Source organism: Biomphalaria glabrata, chromosome 8 (assembly GCF_947242115.1).
Source record: "Biomphalaria glabrata chromosome 8, xgBioGlab47.1, whole genome shotgun sequence".
Lineage (NCBI taxonomy): Eukaryota > Metazoa > Mollusca > Gastropoda > Planorbidae > Biomphalaria > Biomphalaria glabrata.
Genome location: NC_074718.1, coordinates 29,682,747 through 29,700,699, shown reverse-complemented (window position 1 = coordinate 29,700,699; position 17,953 = coordinate 29,682,747). Strand labels below are relative to the sequence as shown.

Genomic DNA, 17,953 nt, shown 5'->3' with positions numbered 1-17,953 from the left:
TACTCTGCACTGTTGAAGGAAGAAGTGCACTTAGTTACTGTGCACTGTTGAAGGAAGAAGTGCACTTAGTTACTCCGCACTGTTGAAGGAAGAAGTGCACTTAGTTACTCTGCACTGTTGAAGGAAGAAGTGCACTTAGTTACTCCGTACTGTTGAAGGAATAAGTGCACTTAGTTACTCTGCACTGTTGAAGGAAGAAGTGCACTTAGTTACTCTGCACTGTTGAAGGAAGAAGTGCACTTTGTTACTCTGCACTGTTGAAGGAATAAGTGCACTTAGTTACTCTGCACTGTTGAAGGAATAAGTGCACTTAGTTACTCTGCACTGTTGAAGGAATAAGTGCACTTTGTTACTCTGCACTGTTGAAGGAAGAAGTGCAATTACTTAATCTGCACTGTTGAAGGAAGAAGTGCACTTAGTTACTCTGTACTGTTGAAGGAAGACGTGCACTTAGTTACTCTGCACTGTTGAAGGAAGAAGTGCACTTAGTTACTCTGCACTGTTGAAGGAAGAAGTGCACTTAGTTACTCTGCACTGTTGCAGGAAGAAGTGCACTTAGTTACTCTGCACTGTTGCAGGAAGAAGTGCACTTAGTTACTCTGCACTGTTGCAGGAAGAAGTGCACTTAGTTACTCCGCACTGTTGCAGGAAGAAGTGCACTTAGTTACTCTGCACTGTTGCAGGAAGAAGTGCACTTAGTTAAGACTTGTTTTCTCGCCAAACGTTTTCTGATTTGTGCTATTTTTAAACCCGTCTCTCCCCCCTCCTCCCCTCAACACTATTTTTGTTCGTACGCTTATTACGGATTTTCCCGATATGTTGTAAACAAGGTTATCTGCTCAAGTTCCACAATTTGCTGTTTACATTTTGAGTTTGAAGATCCGGTTTATATTTTTTTAATAAATGAAAAGAAAAATCGGCGATGTGTAGAAATGTGGAGGTAAACTTGAGAAAAACGTAAGAAATGAAAAAAAAAATTCGAATAAATTTTAAACTAAAACAAAACAATTTCAAAAACTATAGTTGAAATAAACTGTAACTGTGGCCAACCAAATAATAAAAATTACTTTTCGCTCAAGCGAATGTGATATACAGTGCTAAAAAGTGAAAAATAATTCTTTACTACCTTCTAAATGAAACTTACAAAGCTTGTCAAGACTTCCTTCCTATATTCGTTACAACAGCAACGCCAAAAGAGCTAGCTGTCTGTCATGAGCCGCCGTAGATGCAAATCTCCAACAGCATTAAGAAAGAAAAAGCTACCACTTTTGATCTCAAAACAATGTTGGTCGGAGAATATAATTCATCCGTTATTTTTTGTTTACAAATGTGAAATCATTATATTTTTATTTTTTTTACAAAGCTTTTAATAACTACTAGTCGATCGGCGGCGTAGCAAACACCGCTATTTTGCAGGGCCGGCCATAGGCCACAGCAACCTATCCGACCGCAGTGGGCCCCACACTTTCATAGGACCCGCATTTATTATATGTGTAAATTATTAAATTAAACCATTTTTTAACTTATAACAGATTTTTTGCGGCGCCTGATTTACCAGGAGCTCCTGGAAATCTCCTGAAATTGCAAAATATTTGAAAAAGTCATTGAAATCTCCAGAAATTATTAAAAATCTTTTGAAAACATACAAATCACATGAAATATATAGACAAAAATTTGTCATTTTGGGGTGTCATTCAATATGGAAAACGCCAATCCAACGGGCGATAAATAAAAACGGCATTATGCATTAGCCGTAATTGTGTAATCTGGTGAAAGAAGCTTCTCGCGCCTCAAAATAATGAAGAATTACTTGAGGTCAACAATTCTCAAAGATAGATTGAAACATTTGGTAATTCTTGCTATTGAGCGTGATCTATGTAAGAAACAGAATTATTAGGATATACTCTATGACTTTGCTACACGCAAGGTTCGTAAAGTAATTCTGTACGTAGTTAAGAATGGATAAAATGCATAGACGAATTTACTTTGTAATACAAACTCTTAAATTTCACTTATTGTCAGCTTCCCTACCCAAACTTGGCCCCGCGAAATCCGTTTCGCATAAGGCCTCACAATGGTTAAGTACAGTCTTACTATTTACAGATATATATATATAGTAGATTACTTAATCTCTTTCCATGACTTCTTGGGTCACAATGATAAAGTCCGGCGCTGCTGTTTTGTGTTTGTAAAATGTTTGACAATGTTTCGAATGTTCCGTCAGAGTTAAAGATAGTTTACTTTCTAGTCCAAACCTTCCGCAGGACAAAGGGGGATGGGAGCGGGCAGGATTTAATAAATTTTTAAACGACAGTCTAGCGAGCAGGCAGCCATCCGTAGTGTGAACACTACTCTTGTGTTTTCTCGTGGACTATCCGCAGAAATAAGAGAGTGATCTTTCCTTTACTTCTTGTTTAAACTCTTGAGGGAAGAAGAGAATTATATATATAGATAAGATTGTCTTTCTGTCCGGTAAAAAGTTTGAACACGTTATTTCTCCCACACCCATTCTCGGATCGAGTGGAAACTTTAAACAATTATTGTACCCAACAAAATATAAATCAATTAAAAAAATAACCAATTAGTCAATTAATTATTGGTAATTTAATATTCTGTATGATATAGAAGAATGGAAATAACTTCTCCATTATTGAAATCTAAAGATTTAAATGCGGTTTTCTTCCCCTTTGATAATTTGATGTTGTTGTTTTTAAAGTATTTCTTGTTGTTTTTTTTTTAAAGTATTTTTATCTTTTTCTTGTTCAAAACCTGTTTCTTAAATCATACACAGAAGGTCCCAGAATAGTTGTAACGTCGACATTCCGAGTATATAGGGAGTGGGATTAAAAGAATACAATAGGCCTATACATCGTATAACAATAGATTTGATATATGAATATGGAGCACGAATAATAAAGGGAACAAAGGCGACATAGTTCCCGCTTCTATGTAACAGAATAGTATCGTCATCCCACGGTGTATTCGTTTCTAAAAGTTTGCCAATCCTGTTAGGATAATTTCGCTTGTTTACCAAACGTTGTTTACCAAATGGCTGGTCGACGGTGTAGTAGACAAAGAGGAACGGAGTCACAAGTGGAAATGTGTGCATTCTCTGTGCGTACCTTTTGTTTGCGTGTTAGATTTAAATCTTAATTTGACAATACCGGGTTTAAATTTAGTATATATCAGATAAATGTAACCCTTAATTCCACTCATAAGAATTCGCTAGTAATGCAGTAAACCATTTAGTTTAACAGTTGTGCCGCTTTGGTAAATAATTAATTTAAGAACTCCCTGATGTAGATAATCAAAATCGATCAAGTTATGTTGAATCTGGCGTTCTCATTGTGTGCTTGGTCGTGTGGTGTGCGCTCTGGACTGTCGTCGTGATGGCCTGAATGGTGTATGGTTTCGAACCCTGCCCACCGCAATACTCCGCCCCTGACTGTCGTGATGGTCTCAATGGTGTATGGTTTCGAACTCTGCCCACCGCAATACTCCGCCCCTGACTGTCGTCGTGATGGTCTCAATGGTGTATGGTTTCGAACTCTGCCCACCGCAATACTCCGCCCCTGACTGTCGTCGTGATGGTCTCAATGGTGTATGGTTTCGAACTCTGCCCACCGCAATACTCCGCCCCTGACTGTCGTGATGGTCTCAATGGTGTATGGTTTCGAACTCTGCCCACCGCAATACTCCGCCCCTGACTGTCGTCGTGATGGTCTCAATGGTGTATGGTTTCGAACTCTGCCCACCGCAATACTCCGCCCCTGACTGTCGTCGTGATGGTCTCAATGGTGTATGGTTTCGAACTCTGCCCACCGCAATACTCCGCCCCTGACTGTCGTCGTGATGGTCTCAATGGTGTATGGTTTCGAACTCTGCCCACCGCAATACTCCGCCCCTGACTGTCGTGATGGTCTCAATGGTGTATGGTTTCGAACTCTGCCCACCGCAATACTCCGCCCCTGACTGTCGTCGTGATGGTCTCAATGGTGTATGGTTTCGAACTCTGCCCACCGCAATACTCCGCCCCTGACTGTCGTCGTGATGGTCTCAATGGTGTATGGTTTCGAACCCTGCCCACCGTAATACTCCGCCACTATGTGTGAGGCTAGGATGTAATAATCTTCAATTCTTTAGGAAATCCAAATCCTTTAAACAAAACAAAACATGTTATTATTGTAGTGTTGATAAAGGCCTCCCCCGACCAGGATCTACGGTCAAATCAGTACAATTAATTGGTTTATCTTACCCCCAAAATTATATCTTCAGGGAATGTGTGCCACAGCACTGGTAAACAATGACGTTGTTAACTTGATAAGAAAATGTGACCCCTTTGGCACATGTCCTTTCAGAAATGAAGATTTAAAAAAATACTCATAAGTCGATATTTTTTTCCTTCTAAATCTTATCAAGTTATATAGGTACGTGATCTGCTTCACAACATGATTATCGAGTTGGTTATAGAATAGACTGTACACAGAGATTTGTGTGTCAAGTGGGGAAGCTTGCACGATTCTCATTCTGTAAAAGTAAATATAAATATCATCGTAGTGCAACAAGTTTGGGGGCTCACCAGTCACCACACTGTCCTTATCAGAGGCGGCCTAAGCAGTGCGCGGGGTCCTGGGCAAGTATCATACCAGAGCCACGAATAGTTTGTACGAAGGGCTGGCGGGTACAAAAAGGACAATTATCGCGGGTTGCCCCACTCGCAGCACCCTAACGCCACCTCTGGGTCACTGCGAGAGTTCTCAAAAATATTTTCAGCTTTTGACGAAATTTAGAAATTCACGGACAGAAGCAAGAACATGTTCACTATGAAGTGCGTATGTTACCTACTGCTAGCCAGGGCCGGACTTAGGAAATTGGAGGCCCCAGGCAAAATATAGGCCTATTTGGTGACAAAAAATAACACCGAAAAAAATAAATTACACACTTTATTAAAATAAAAACTACCTACAGTGATTTCTAAATAAAAAGAATAATCGAGATTCATATGTCGCAATTTCCGTAGCGTGCCAGTGGTGTGCCGATGTAATAAACGAACTACGATGGCAGCCAAGTCTAGAAACTTTTGAAATTTTTACAACAATTGTATCGAGAATCTCGGAAGGAACAATTAGACAACGATTTCAAGTGAATCTAAAACCTCCTCACACCATCATAAGCACAGCTGAGAGGGAGATAATGTATGTTCAATTTCAAATTAAATACCATAGTTCTCTTTTTTATTTGTAAAATGTAAAATAGTGTATTAACGTAGATGTATAGATTGTTGAACGCATCATTGCTTGGCAACATTTGAGCAAAGCCTGTTAGTTTTGTATATTTAGTATATTTAGTATATTATATATATAATATATATATATTTATATAAATATTTTATAAGATATGTGGTTCTGGTTTGAGGCTCAGAGCTAAGGTTAAAATGAAGTGTACAATTAAGCATATGGTTTGTGAAAGGTTTAATATTAAGATTCAGTTTAGTTTTAGTATTATATGCTCCATGATTGACATGCGTCCAGCTTTTGTTCCTCTTACATCTGGTCACCTTAAAAATTATATTTCTTAGAATCGGAGTTGACAATTTACTTTCTTGTTTGTAGGGCAACGTAGGCATTACTTTCATGGAGATATTTGTGTACACTGTAGAGTAGCAGACCCAGTATAATATAACTGTAATGCACACGTGTTTATAAGGGAAGACAAATTAGGAACTTCGTTTATTATATAAACACCAACGATGTTGCACTGATACGCTAGGGTGCAAATGTAGGCTACATAAATACCAATTATTACACCGAGATCTAGAAATATAAACGATGGATGAAATTTTATAAGATTGTTCTATTGTTTTTTGTTTTTTTTTGTTTTTGTTTTTTTGTTGTTTTTTTGTTTTCGGCTGAATTTTTAACTGGGCTAAGCTATACCTTATGTAGCCTAGGGCCTAGAGGTAAATCGAGAACTTTGGGGGTGGGGGGAGGAGAGGTAGTTATCTGGGAGATTTTTCGTGCTCCCTTTAGGCGCTAAGGTTTTGAATTCGAGCCCTATTGTTAGGTAGCCAAGCGGTTTATACCTGTCAGTTAAACATCTTCATGTTTTCTTTTTTAGGGAATTTAAAAAACAGAATGACTTTTTTAAAAATATCATGTAGAGTACGGGTATATATGCAGAGTAATAATACAGACCTACATGTAAATGACAAAGTAGCTATAAATAGATCAAGATTTGATCGAACGATACTATAATGATAAGCTTTGTAAAAATAGTGATCTATAAGAACATTAACTTGAAAAAAAACATGTAATTGTTTACGATTTATTTCAAGGAAATTGATCGTTGTGGAATCAATCTTATTTTAAGTTGCACTTTTGTCAATTGTATCCTGGACTTTGCCAGAATTGAAAACATTCTCTGAAAACATGCCAACCTCTGTCTAGATAGCATTTTAAACTTGAAAAAAAAAAGGCGGGGGATTACGCGACTACAGTTAGTCCCTTATCCTACTTTTAGATTTGTTTTTATTTTTAAAAAGTACTTTAAAGTAGGCTCCGTAACCTTGCACTTTGTCTCGAGAACGCTTGAAGGCCGTATTGACTTGTGGGGCCGCTCCTGCTCAGTCGCAATGCCTTGAGTCAATAAGCGCTAAGCAAACAGCTAGTCAGCATGAAATGAACAGGGTATTACTTTGCATTTCTAACGCAGTAACGGCATAAGTCTAAGGGGACAAATACGTAATCATAAACATGGAGTTCTAGGATGTAGATGGCATTGATATAAATACATTTTGTAGAGTATTCAATAATCAATGTAAACTGCTTTTTTTTTTATTCCACTTTGTATCGTGAGGCCAATAATCATTTTAAAAATTATATATTTTGATAGACTCAGTTTCCATTTGAAGTTATCAAGACTCAACCGCTTCCATGATAAAGTGGCTACAGATAACCACTGCTTCCGTATCTGTCTGGTCAACACGCTGTTTATCAGTGGAAACTGTTTGTACTTAGCCTACGACTCATCATAGGGCTATAAATGTGTGAACCAATAGATAGAGCCCTGGATTGCTCGACACACAACACGCTGCTTGGAGTCACTTTTTAATGACCGGCTTATTCTTTAATGACCGTGTCATGTGTCGGCTATAGACCTGCTTATGCTTCTTCACAGTAAGGTAGGCCTTCATCAATTGTTTGACTTTATTAGGCATGTTCTAGAATATTCTTGTGGTGGCCTTTTTACTTCTTAGATTTCAACAAAAAAAAAATTTTTTATGTAGATTTAGGCTTACTACATATGAAAATTAAAATTTATTACAGGCCTGTATTTAGATTTTTTAGTTATAGGCTCACTATTGTTCCTTTTTTTATTTGATTCTTGTCAGCACAGAAAGAAACAATTTGTATGACTTTTATTTGTTTTAATCGTTAGCATAAATAAGCTATATAAGTTTAAAGGAGCAGCATTATCTTTATGTGATACAAGATGAAGCGAGAGCTGCTGTATTTGGAGAGTCACGTCTGAGTTTATCTTAGAGAAACATTGTGTTAGCAAAGCTTGGCATTTTAATATTTGCTCATCTCGCCTGGAACAGCTAAACAAACACTTAGACTTGATTTAGAGAAAGGGTGGAAAAAAGTTATTATAATGAATTCTTTTCATAGTCACAAACTTATAAACGTTTTATGAAACCTAATCATTTAGTTTTACTGGAGATTGACATTCGTAATAGGTTCATATCAATGCCGTTTTAACATTTTTTTACAGAACCATCTTTCTGTACGTATTTTACAAACCTCTGCACTTTTGTATATTATTATTGTTGAAGTTAAAAGTTAAATATTATTATTTGTATAACAAGCTTGGAATTGAATTTCTATTCTTATAGACCAGGAAATATAGGCCCAAGAAAAAAAAAATATATATAGGTCTAATATTACTAATTTATATTAGGCATTACTTTTATTATAAAAAATCCGGGCATTGAAAGCGTTATTAGCAACTGATACATTGATGCCAAAGAATGCGTCGAAATGCACAAATATCATTGTGACATTGTGGTCATCCTTTGATCTTTTTTTACGAGTGGCGTGACTAAGCATATCTTTCTTTTTAAAAAATATAAACCATATATATATATATATATATATATATATATATATATATATATATATATATATATATATATATATATATATATATATATATATATATATATATATATATATATATATATATATAAATATCATGGTCGTAGCCGGGGTGGGGTGGGGTGGGGGGTTTACCCGCAGGAGGGGTGTCGGAATTTAGTGACTGATTTTTTGCTTGATTTTGTTTATTTTAGCTGAGATTTTAATACTAAACCATCACTTGTCCCAGCACAGCCATGGGGTTTGATTTTAAAATCCCTACCAGGGGGCTTCGCAGCTAAATCCCCCTCTTCTACAAAACAATACAAAAAAATGCAAACGAAAATCCACAAACTCCAAGAACACAGCTAAGAAAGATTTGGATTTTAAAGCCCCTTCAAAATTTACGATAAACCCCCTCTTCAATATCAAAAAAGCAAATTACAAACTAAAAATTTTTTTGTGATTTTTGATTTTTGTGGAAATTGCTTGCCGGAAAATGCGCCGAATGGCGCGAGAGGATCTAAGTCAGTAAGAATAGCACATTAGGTTTTTGAAATAGAACTTTTTAATAGCAGGATAATGCACTGTAGATTCCTCAGAATATGTATTTTGTTGGCTTTCAATACAAGAAATAGTGTTTGGCAGCGGGGCTTCGCACCGCGCTAGGGGAGCTCCCAGCGCTCCCCCAGACCCCCTAGCTAACAAGGGTGGGGAGTCTAAGTTTTCTCCACTAACTCAGAAAGAACCTATTCTAGCCCTTCTAGGGTACCATAAACTTCTTCCGAAAGAATGAAGGGTCAGAATGTAATAAAGATTATTTATGTACACACACACACACACATACATGTATATATATTGGGGGAGGTGGCGGGAGCAAAAAAATGTATAGTGTAAATTCTAGCACCATCCAGCGGATTGTTTTTTTTTTCGTTTTCTTTTTTTATATAAAAGTTTTGCTTATTTTATGAATGTATAATAAGTCATAGTCCTGAAACGTTATGACATGCTCCCCTCTCCCATTTAATTTCAGTTCTGCTACGTGCACTGGATCACAATCTTCGGTTTCTTTCCTAAAGACATGTAAAAAAAAAAAAAAAGAATTGACATCAGTTTAATATCAGAACAAGCTAAGATACTTTTAAAAGATATATTTTGAGAAATCGGGTAGGGGTGATTTGGGTGACACATCTCCCCTTGACGCAGGTGAAGTCCAACAAGTGAAGACAAGACCAGCACCGAGCACTGGTCGTTGGCGTCATGCGCCATCTCCTTCTGACTGGTCATTACCTGTGACACCTATCCCGCCCACTCTCTTCTGGGCACATTTCACTCCTTGCACAGACTCTTTCCTCCACCCTTTAAACCTCTCTCACGGGTAAGATGATAATCTGTTTCTTGACATCCCTAGGTGCGAATTTATAATCCTTAATCTTAAATTCCGAGAGCGGCCCAAGATCTATCCCTCTCTTTCAATCTCTTCGCCCCTACGTCTTTATAATCTGGCGTAGTTTGGAACATTCACTAATCATATGTCCAGCTCGCTGACAAACTGGCAAAACTTTCGCCATTTCATTCTATTATATTTTTAACTGAAAACCTTGTGGCAGCCTATATAAACAATGGAAAACGTCCAGTCCAAGCGAAGAAAATACACAATTTCGCATGAAGTATATCGCTATGTTTTTAATTTAGTGCAGACCACTTTTAGAAGTTCTGGCGTTGTAAATTTAAAAATGAATGTAGAGCTTGTCTACACACAGAAGCTGTAAACAACGACCTTATTCTATATTCTATATCAACTAGACAGCACAGCCATGAAAGTAGTGCTGCACAACTTCAGGCTGCCTCTACTTTAACAACAATTCAAAAGAATGCTGGTTCTTCCACAAATATCGCGACTTGTATCATAAACAGCGCTTTACAGGGAACTTTAGCAGAAGTGCATGCCAAGTTGCCTAAGAAACATGCTTTGCGTAAAGTAATTCAGCGGAGAAGAAATTAAAGGCAAGGAGCTCCTCCACAGCCTAAACATAGGTCAACTTTGACTATTTCATTAGAATACTAGAACTATATAGTTTCACCTGAGCAAACATTTTTTTTATGACTCGGGAGAAAATGAAAATAAAAGAAATTTAGTATTCGGTAGAGAATCAAATGGCAGTTGGAGCAGTCTAATGAAAAAGCTTTACGTGGAATGGACATTCAGAATCTCCCCTTCTATATTCTAACAAATCTACGTTATTATGGTTGAAAGAGGTGGTTTTGTACTGCCTGTCCTATATGCACTACTGCATGGCCGGCCAAATTACGGCCCGCGGGCCACATGCGGCCCGCCGGAGACTTTTATGCGGCCCTCGGACACCTAAAGAAATCAGGTGTGCCCACAGGTAATACATATAAAAATGCAAATATATTTAAAAAATAATAATTCTAAAATCTAAATAAATTATTGAAACTTCTGATTCTTATCACTTATGATGAAGGGTCTAATGAAACATTGTCGCTACATGTCATTCTAAAAAGTTTAAAATAAACGAAGATCATTCTTCTTGGCAATCAAAACACCAAGTCAAAAGATAAAAATCAAGCTAGCATTTATTCAATGTTATGAAGAACTGTGTTGAAAGTGTATAGTTAGCTTGTAACAAGAAGGCATGTGTAACAACTGATGGAGCCCGTGCTTTGACTGAGAAAAATAGAACAATATCCCAATCATAAACTCTACACGGGAAAGTTTGTGCACAGAATATCAAACATATTATTGACCCAACTATATCAGATATCAAACCTATTCATCACAGGTAATTTGTAGAAGTACTTAAGATTTGAAAAAAAAACATTCCGACGTTCGGAACCACAGTAGTATCCGCTGACCTAGCATGGGCAAGAATGTATTGAGCAGAATATGGTATCTTGGTATCTTAAGGAAGAAATTATGTTCATTGAAAAACATTGACTTTAATAATTCAAATGAAGAGTGGAAGACAGAATACACTTTTTACATCGGAAGTAATGCTATGTATGTATATATTAAATCTTTTTAAACAGTGCTTTCTCATTTCTCCATTTTTCAAGTGAAATGTTGAAAAGTACAAAGACTTATTTGAATTCCTTGATTGTGAATTCGTAAAGAGCTTGTAACCAGTTCTCATTACCCTCAGCTCACTATTTAGTACAGAAGCTGATTCAGCTCCAGAGGAACTACCTCCAAGCAAATTACGACCTAAAAGAGAAGTTCCAATCAGTTCTTCTGTGGGAGTTTTATGGGTGCCAGAAGCTGTATTTCCACACTTTAAAAACAACTTTGCTGCTAAACGTTCACATTAATAGGGTCCATATACACCTGTGAACAAGTTTTTTTTTGTTTGAAAAGAAACAAGTGTAAATTCCGGATTACGAAGCACGAATGTAAACAGTTCAATGCCTCACATAGAGTAGGGCCTACAAGTTTACACTTGTGCTGATGTACAAAAGACTTTATGAAAATTAAAAAAAAATATTCGTAAAATTAGTTTCAGAAATGGCTCTTGTTGTAATTCCTCAATTGGAAGTGTAAAAAAATGAAATGTAAATGTAGAATACATGTGAATTAAAAGATATTATACACAGTTAGCTAGCATAGTTTTCTGATTTCTGATATTTTACATGAAATTTCATATACATAAATGTGGCCTTCGAATGAAAAAGGTTGCCCACCCCTGCACTACTGCATTATACTCACCCCCCCCCCCCCGAAAAATAATTTCAATAACTTTGACTATATTATGCTCGCTTACTGTGAAGTATGGATGGCTGCCTGGTCTGTAATATTAGTGATCTAACAATAATTAAATAACAAACTTAAACACCAAAAATAACGGACAAAATATTTCTCGTTCTGTAATGGAAAATACGTTCAACACAAACACTCATACATAATATAGATATGTATCGTTCTTTTTAAAGAAATAATATAATAAACTGAAATAATGTCACCAAAACATTTCGCGCCAAAACGTCCCATGCGCCAAAACGCCAAAACGACCTTCGCGTCGAAACGGCTGCGCCAAAACGTCCTCCTTCGGAATTCTTCATTTTGCATATTACAATACTCCCCCTGTTATGATTAAGCTTCAATAGCTTTGTCGTTTGTTATCAGAAAAATGTTTTATTTAGTCTAGAATTAAAGGGGAATGCACGCTCTTTTTATATAACACAAAATAAAGTTTATAAAATAAAAATTTATTAAATTTAAAGAGGGCAAATCAAGGATGGTATCGTCAATTAGGAAAGAAAAAGTTAATTAACAATAATTAATTAACTAATTGGTTAATATTTTACATTGTTTTTGTCAAGTACAACAAATAAATGTGTAAAGTTTCAACATGATCCGAGAATGGGTGTGGGAGGAATAATGTGTTTAAACTTTGGCTCACACAGACAGAGTTAGTATAAGCTATGTAAAAATTAGAGAGAGGGGGGACGAAGGTTATAGGCCTTATCTTATCTTATATAATACAGACGTTACTTCAAAAAAGATGATTACGTCCTACAAGTCATGCATCTAGTCATGCAATGACTTCAATTCTGCCGAGTCACTGGTTTTCCCGGCTAGCTCAGGCAACCCATTCCATGCTCTAATAGCACTAGGGAAGAAGGAGCATTTGTACACATTTGTCCTAGCATATGGAACGAGGAATGTGCCTTTATCTTTGTGTCTTTCTGAGTATTTCATTAGATTTTGTTTTTGTATTTGAAGATTATAGTTCAGTGTTTATGTATAATTGCTACTTTACTTTTGAGTCTTTTCTCCTGAAAGCCTTCTTTAGTTTATTTGTTTATTTGGCATGTTTCGGTTGTTCCTTTAGAGTTGAAGATTAAATCTGCAAGACGGCGGAGATGGCAGTGGGTAGGGTGTAAACCTCGATCATACAACTTATTGGGTGGGACAAAAAAAGGTGGACGGAAGAGGCAAATATAAAGTCCAGCAAATGTCACACGATTTTTGTTCTTTATGAATGGAGGATTTCTGTGACGGGGTAAGACTCATTCAGTTCCTTTTGTTTTATGTATAAGCTGTAAAATACTATTTTTCTACATTAAATGGGAGAGCCCTGGGCTATTGGACAATGAGTCAAAGACATTATCACTTTCATTGTGTTTTATGTGTCACACTAAAGTAATTGCACATTAGCCATTACTGTACGTAACTGTATCATGCTGTATCACCTGTATATATGTGTGTGTGTGTGGTAGTGTACATACGTGTGTAGCCTGTCCACAAGTGTGTGTGTGTGTAAATAGGATTGGATCAATGGCTTGCTCGTAAATCGCTTGCAAAAATTTCTTGTTACTTTTCTTAGAGCCAACAGCAGTCACTTCCATTTCGCGCTCACAGTTTATTATGTGTCGGAAATGTTTACTTTTAATTCTCTTTCAAGCAGTAATGCCCATAAAGCGCTGTTATTAACTTTCTTGAAACTTCTGCTCACGGTACATAAGGAAACCGATGATATTCGGTTCCATCGGGTTCGACGACTTTTTTTTAGGCACTAGAAACTCTATTAGGAAATGTGTGTTTTCCAGGAGGAAACATTTTGGGCACCACTGCTTACAGGAACATTTTGATCCAAGCATTATGAAAACAAAGTAAGACATTGTGCTTTTCTTCAAAATGAAATTATTTTGTGTATTTCTTCATCGGAATGTAAGCTAGTGTGTATTTCTTCATCGTAATGTAAGATACTGTGTACTTCTTTATCGTAATGAAAGATACTGTGTATTGCTTCATCGCAATATAAGATACTGAAGCATAGACCATAGATATATAGACCATAGATTTCTATGTCAATGAGATAGATACTTTGTTTGAATAAAAGTTAGGATTTTGACTCTACAAAGTCTGGCTATTTTAGTTAAAGATCAGCATTTATAAAGTACTTGTTTTATACTGCTAATTTTGTTAAAGTTATTGATGGGGATTCGTTAAAGATCACAAATGTCCCATGTGTTCTAATGACGTCATTCTCTTAACCAGGCCGCTGAAATCCACGGGTTCAAATAAAAAAATATATATAAAAGCATTTTGTTGAATTGAAAGAGAAGAGTTGTGGATCAAAGGAATGCAATTATATTTCCTATCAGGTCCGACACAAAGGATGGACAAACAGGACTCTAGTATGGAGTCCCAAAAAGAAAGGGGGTGGGGAGGTTTCACTCTACATTTCAATCATCTTGTATACGTATTTGAGAGTTGGGGGGTTGTCCGTGGCCCAAATATTTTGGGCCGCCTGTTCCAAAGTTAATTGACTTTCTGCTAGTGAATAAACCAGACATTAATCTTGATAAAGTGCAGTGGGTGTTCAAACCACCTAAATTAATAAACTGCTCAGTGCTCTATAGACCAATCACATTTGTGGACCAGTTGCTCGAGTCTGAATTCGAACTCCGGGTTTCCAGTCTCCATGATGGAAGGCCGACACGTTAGCTATTGAGCTTCACAAAATAGAAGTTTGTCTAAAAAAAAGTCTATAGTTTAACATTTTTAGCGAACGACCTAATTCTATACACAAGGCTTATAACGTAACTTAGTATATTTCTATATAAACAACTAGTTGATTGACTAATTATTATTTTTTTTATTGATTCTGTTTTGACCTAGACAATAAATAGTTTTGCAAAGTTTCAACTTGATCCGAGTATGTGAAGTGGGAGAAATAACGTGAACAAGATTCCACCCAGACAGACGGAGTGTATTGATATAAGCTTTGTAAAAAACAACAACAAATTTTATGAAGTTCCGTCCAGGTAAATCAAGAATGATAACCTTGAGGCGTCATAGTCAATACATGTCTTGACTGTATGTTCTTCCGGTTGACAGTTTGACAGGTTGAATTGATCTCGAGATTCGCACATGAACCGGATGTCCTGCACGCACGTAACTGGAAAGTCTTTCTCGTTTGAAAAGACCAAAAACAAGTAGTTCTGGAAAATTGGAAAAACACACACATACACACACACACATACATTCATTAGCGTATTGTCCTTTTTTAAAAGTTTTTTTTTACAATATACACATTCAGCTTGTCATTGTGTAGTCACTTTGTTAGGATCTAGCACAAAGAACTTTAATAACACAGAATATAATAAAATGTGTCTCTTGAAGCTAGCTCTTGAGTCTTTTTATATTTGTTTACTTCCATTCAGTTTGCTCTAATCCTAAACTATTCAGAGCACCTTTTCCCAGATAACGCAGGTGAATTCATATTGATGTTATTGGTTTCGTAATAAACATAAATGTTGTGAACTTTGATCGCCTAATTTTTTATTATTTATTATTTTCTTTTTAGGGTTTATGAAAAGACTTGCAGAGAAAAACATTCTTAATTTGAAATAAAGTTATTCAACACTGAAATACGCCGTGCTACGCTCACAATAAGACCATCAACTGTATCTCGTGAGAGTCAACTGTGTCTCGTGAGAGTCAACTGTATCTCGTAAGAATTGTGGAGTAACAGAGAAGTAGCAAGTAGCAATGGAAACGATTCAGACTGTTTAGAATTGGTAAACTGAATTTTGCAAATGTTGGCGTGAGGCAATTATTTTTAATGGATTAAATTTGGGGTTCAAACTTAAAACAAAATGGAGGAGGTCGAGCTGACAGTGTCTGTTGAAGGCATGACCTGCATGTCTTGTGTTCGGAACATTGAAGGTCACATCTCCAAGGTCCCTGGCGTCAAGAGCATCTCGGTTTCTCTGGAGAACAAAAACGCAAGGCTTGTTATTGCCCCTTCACTGATAACACCAGAGGCCGCTGCAACGGCGATAGAGAATATGGGATTTGATGCCAAAGTTATATCACCTACACTTTCAGTAGGTGACCTTTCAGATATTGTTGACCTAAATATAGAGGGGATGACCTGCCAATCTTGCGTGAAGAACATCGAAGGTCACATGTCTACGAAACCTGGCATCACCGATATCAAGGTCAGTCTAGACAGCAAGTCAGCTCGCGTGACTTACAAGTCCGATGTTACCAACCCGTCAACAATAGCTCAGCAAATTGAAGACATGGGATTCAATGCTTCCGTGATGAGAAGCAGCATAGAGGAAAGCGTTATTGCCGCGGCACCCTCAACAGCTGGCCAGACAGCTGCTGCTGACCTGAGGGTAGAGGGCATGACCTGCCAGTCCTGTGTAAAGAACATTGAGGGTCACATGTTTACGATACCTGGAATCCTCAACATCAAGGTCAGTTTAGAAAATAACACAGCTCACGTGAACTATGATCCGGCTGTTACTGACCCGTCCAAAATAGCTCAACAAATAGAAGACATGGGTTTCAGTGCGTCAGTGCTGCTTAGCACAAATCCTATCGTCCCCATGCCATCTCCTTCAGCTTCTAGCCAGACGGCTACTCTTGATCTAAATGTAGATGGCATGTCCTGCCAGTCCTGTGTGAAGAAAATCGAAGGCCACATATCCACTAAGCCCGGGATTCTGAACATCCAGGTCAATCTGGACAACAAATCAGCTCACGTGACCTACAATCCCAGCTTAACTAACCCCACAAAAGTTGTTCAGCAGATCGAGGACATGGGATTTGACGCATCTTTGTTGCCTAGCAACGAAGATCAAAACGTTCAAACACCAAGATCAGGGAACTCCAGAGACATTTCGACAACAGTTTTGAACATTCGGGGCATGACATGCGATGCTTGTTCTAATAACATTGAAATATTTGTATCGGAAAACCCAGCAGTGGCCAATATAAAAGTTTCACTGGCCGACCAAACTGGTACCATTAACTACTATCCGTCCAAAATAACCCCAGAACAGTTATGTGCAATAATTAACAGCATGGGCTTCGAGGCATCAGTTGGTAATTATATACTTTTTAAATTAATATAGTAGAACTAGTTATCACCCGTGTCCAGTTCCGGTCTAGGGCTGTCAAGAAACAAAATACATTCATTTTGTTATTTTAAACCAATTCAAATATTATAATTCTGATACAAGCATGTGTAGCCCTAACTATACTTCACAGTTAAATTGACTTACCATTTACCATACTTTTTTTTTAGTTTATTGGACGATAGACAATATTGGTAGATAAAATAAAAAATAATCTTTGGTTTTATGAAAAAGCCTTTAAATAAAGAGCGTTCAATATGAGTTATCAAGGATAAGATAAGAGATAAGATAATTTTTATTGGTCCAATCAAATGGAAATGCAATTTGACTACAATTGACCACCTCTGCGTAACTACTGTACAATAACAATACAGATGCAAATACGAGCAACATTCACACACGAAACACATACACACTCACAACCATTTATGAATTAGACCTTTATGTACTTCTCGATGACGACAGATGACCTTGTAACACTGACCGAAAGAGAGATAAAGGAGTTTTTAAATCTTTCCGTTTTAGTCCTAATGGAAAGGAAACGACCACTTCGTTCAGATTTGATGTAATAGTGGTTTAATGGGTGCAGGTTATCTTTGAGAATCGTGTGTGTTTTGGAAAGGCATGGTAGCTGTGTTCGACTGATATCTTGGAATTAAAAGAAAAACGTAGAGGATATTTGGGATGAAAAAAAAAATGTTCTACTTAATAAACTTGTTTTACAATCTAAAACCAAACCCTTAAAGTTGCGATAAATTTGATGATAGATTAGACCGAAACTAGACTATAATAATCAACTTGCTATAACAAAAATTTTAAACATCATTTAACTATTTCGGTGCGAGGTTACTCTCAAAGAGAAACTTCGCAAGCGCTTGTTGGAGACCTATTTTTTTAAAATAAAATCAAATACGTTAAATTAT

General features: G+C 36.9%; 1 protein-coding gene across 6 annotated transcripts in view; it reads left to right on the top strand.

Moving 5' to 3' along the window:
* Positions 1-5,083: 5,083 nt before the first annotated feature.
* Positions 5,084-17,953, top strand: part of LOC106066429 (copper-transporting ATPase 1-like) — a 37,380-nt gene continuing 24,510 nt past the window's right edge. For 2 of the 6 annotated variants that reach the window (XM_056038299.1, XM_056038300.1), the window contains exons 1-2: positions 6,713-7,180; positions 15,467-16,998. In XM_056038299.1, the coding sequence (XP_055894274.1) occupies positions 15,759-16,998 (1,240 nt within the window). In that variant the 5' untranslated portion in view covers positions 6,713-7,180; positions 15,467-15,758. Of the gene's footprint in view, positions 5,196-6,612; positions 6,687-6,712; positions 7,181-12,985; positions 13,157-13,747; positions 13,767-15,466; positions 16,999-17,953 lie in introns of those variants that run through there. The other 4 variants (XM_056038296.1, XM_056038295.1, XM_056038297.1 and 1 more) reach the window with 4 other exon arrangements.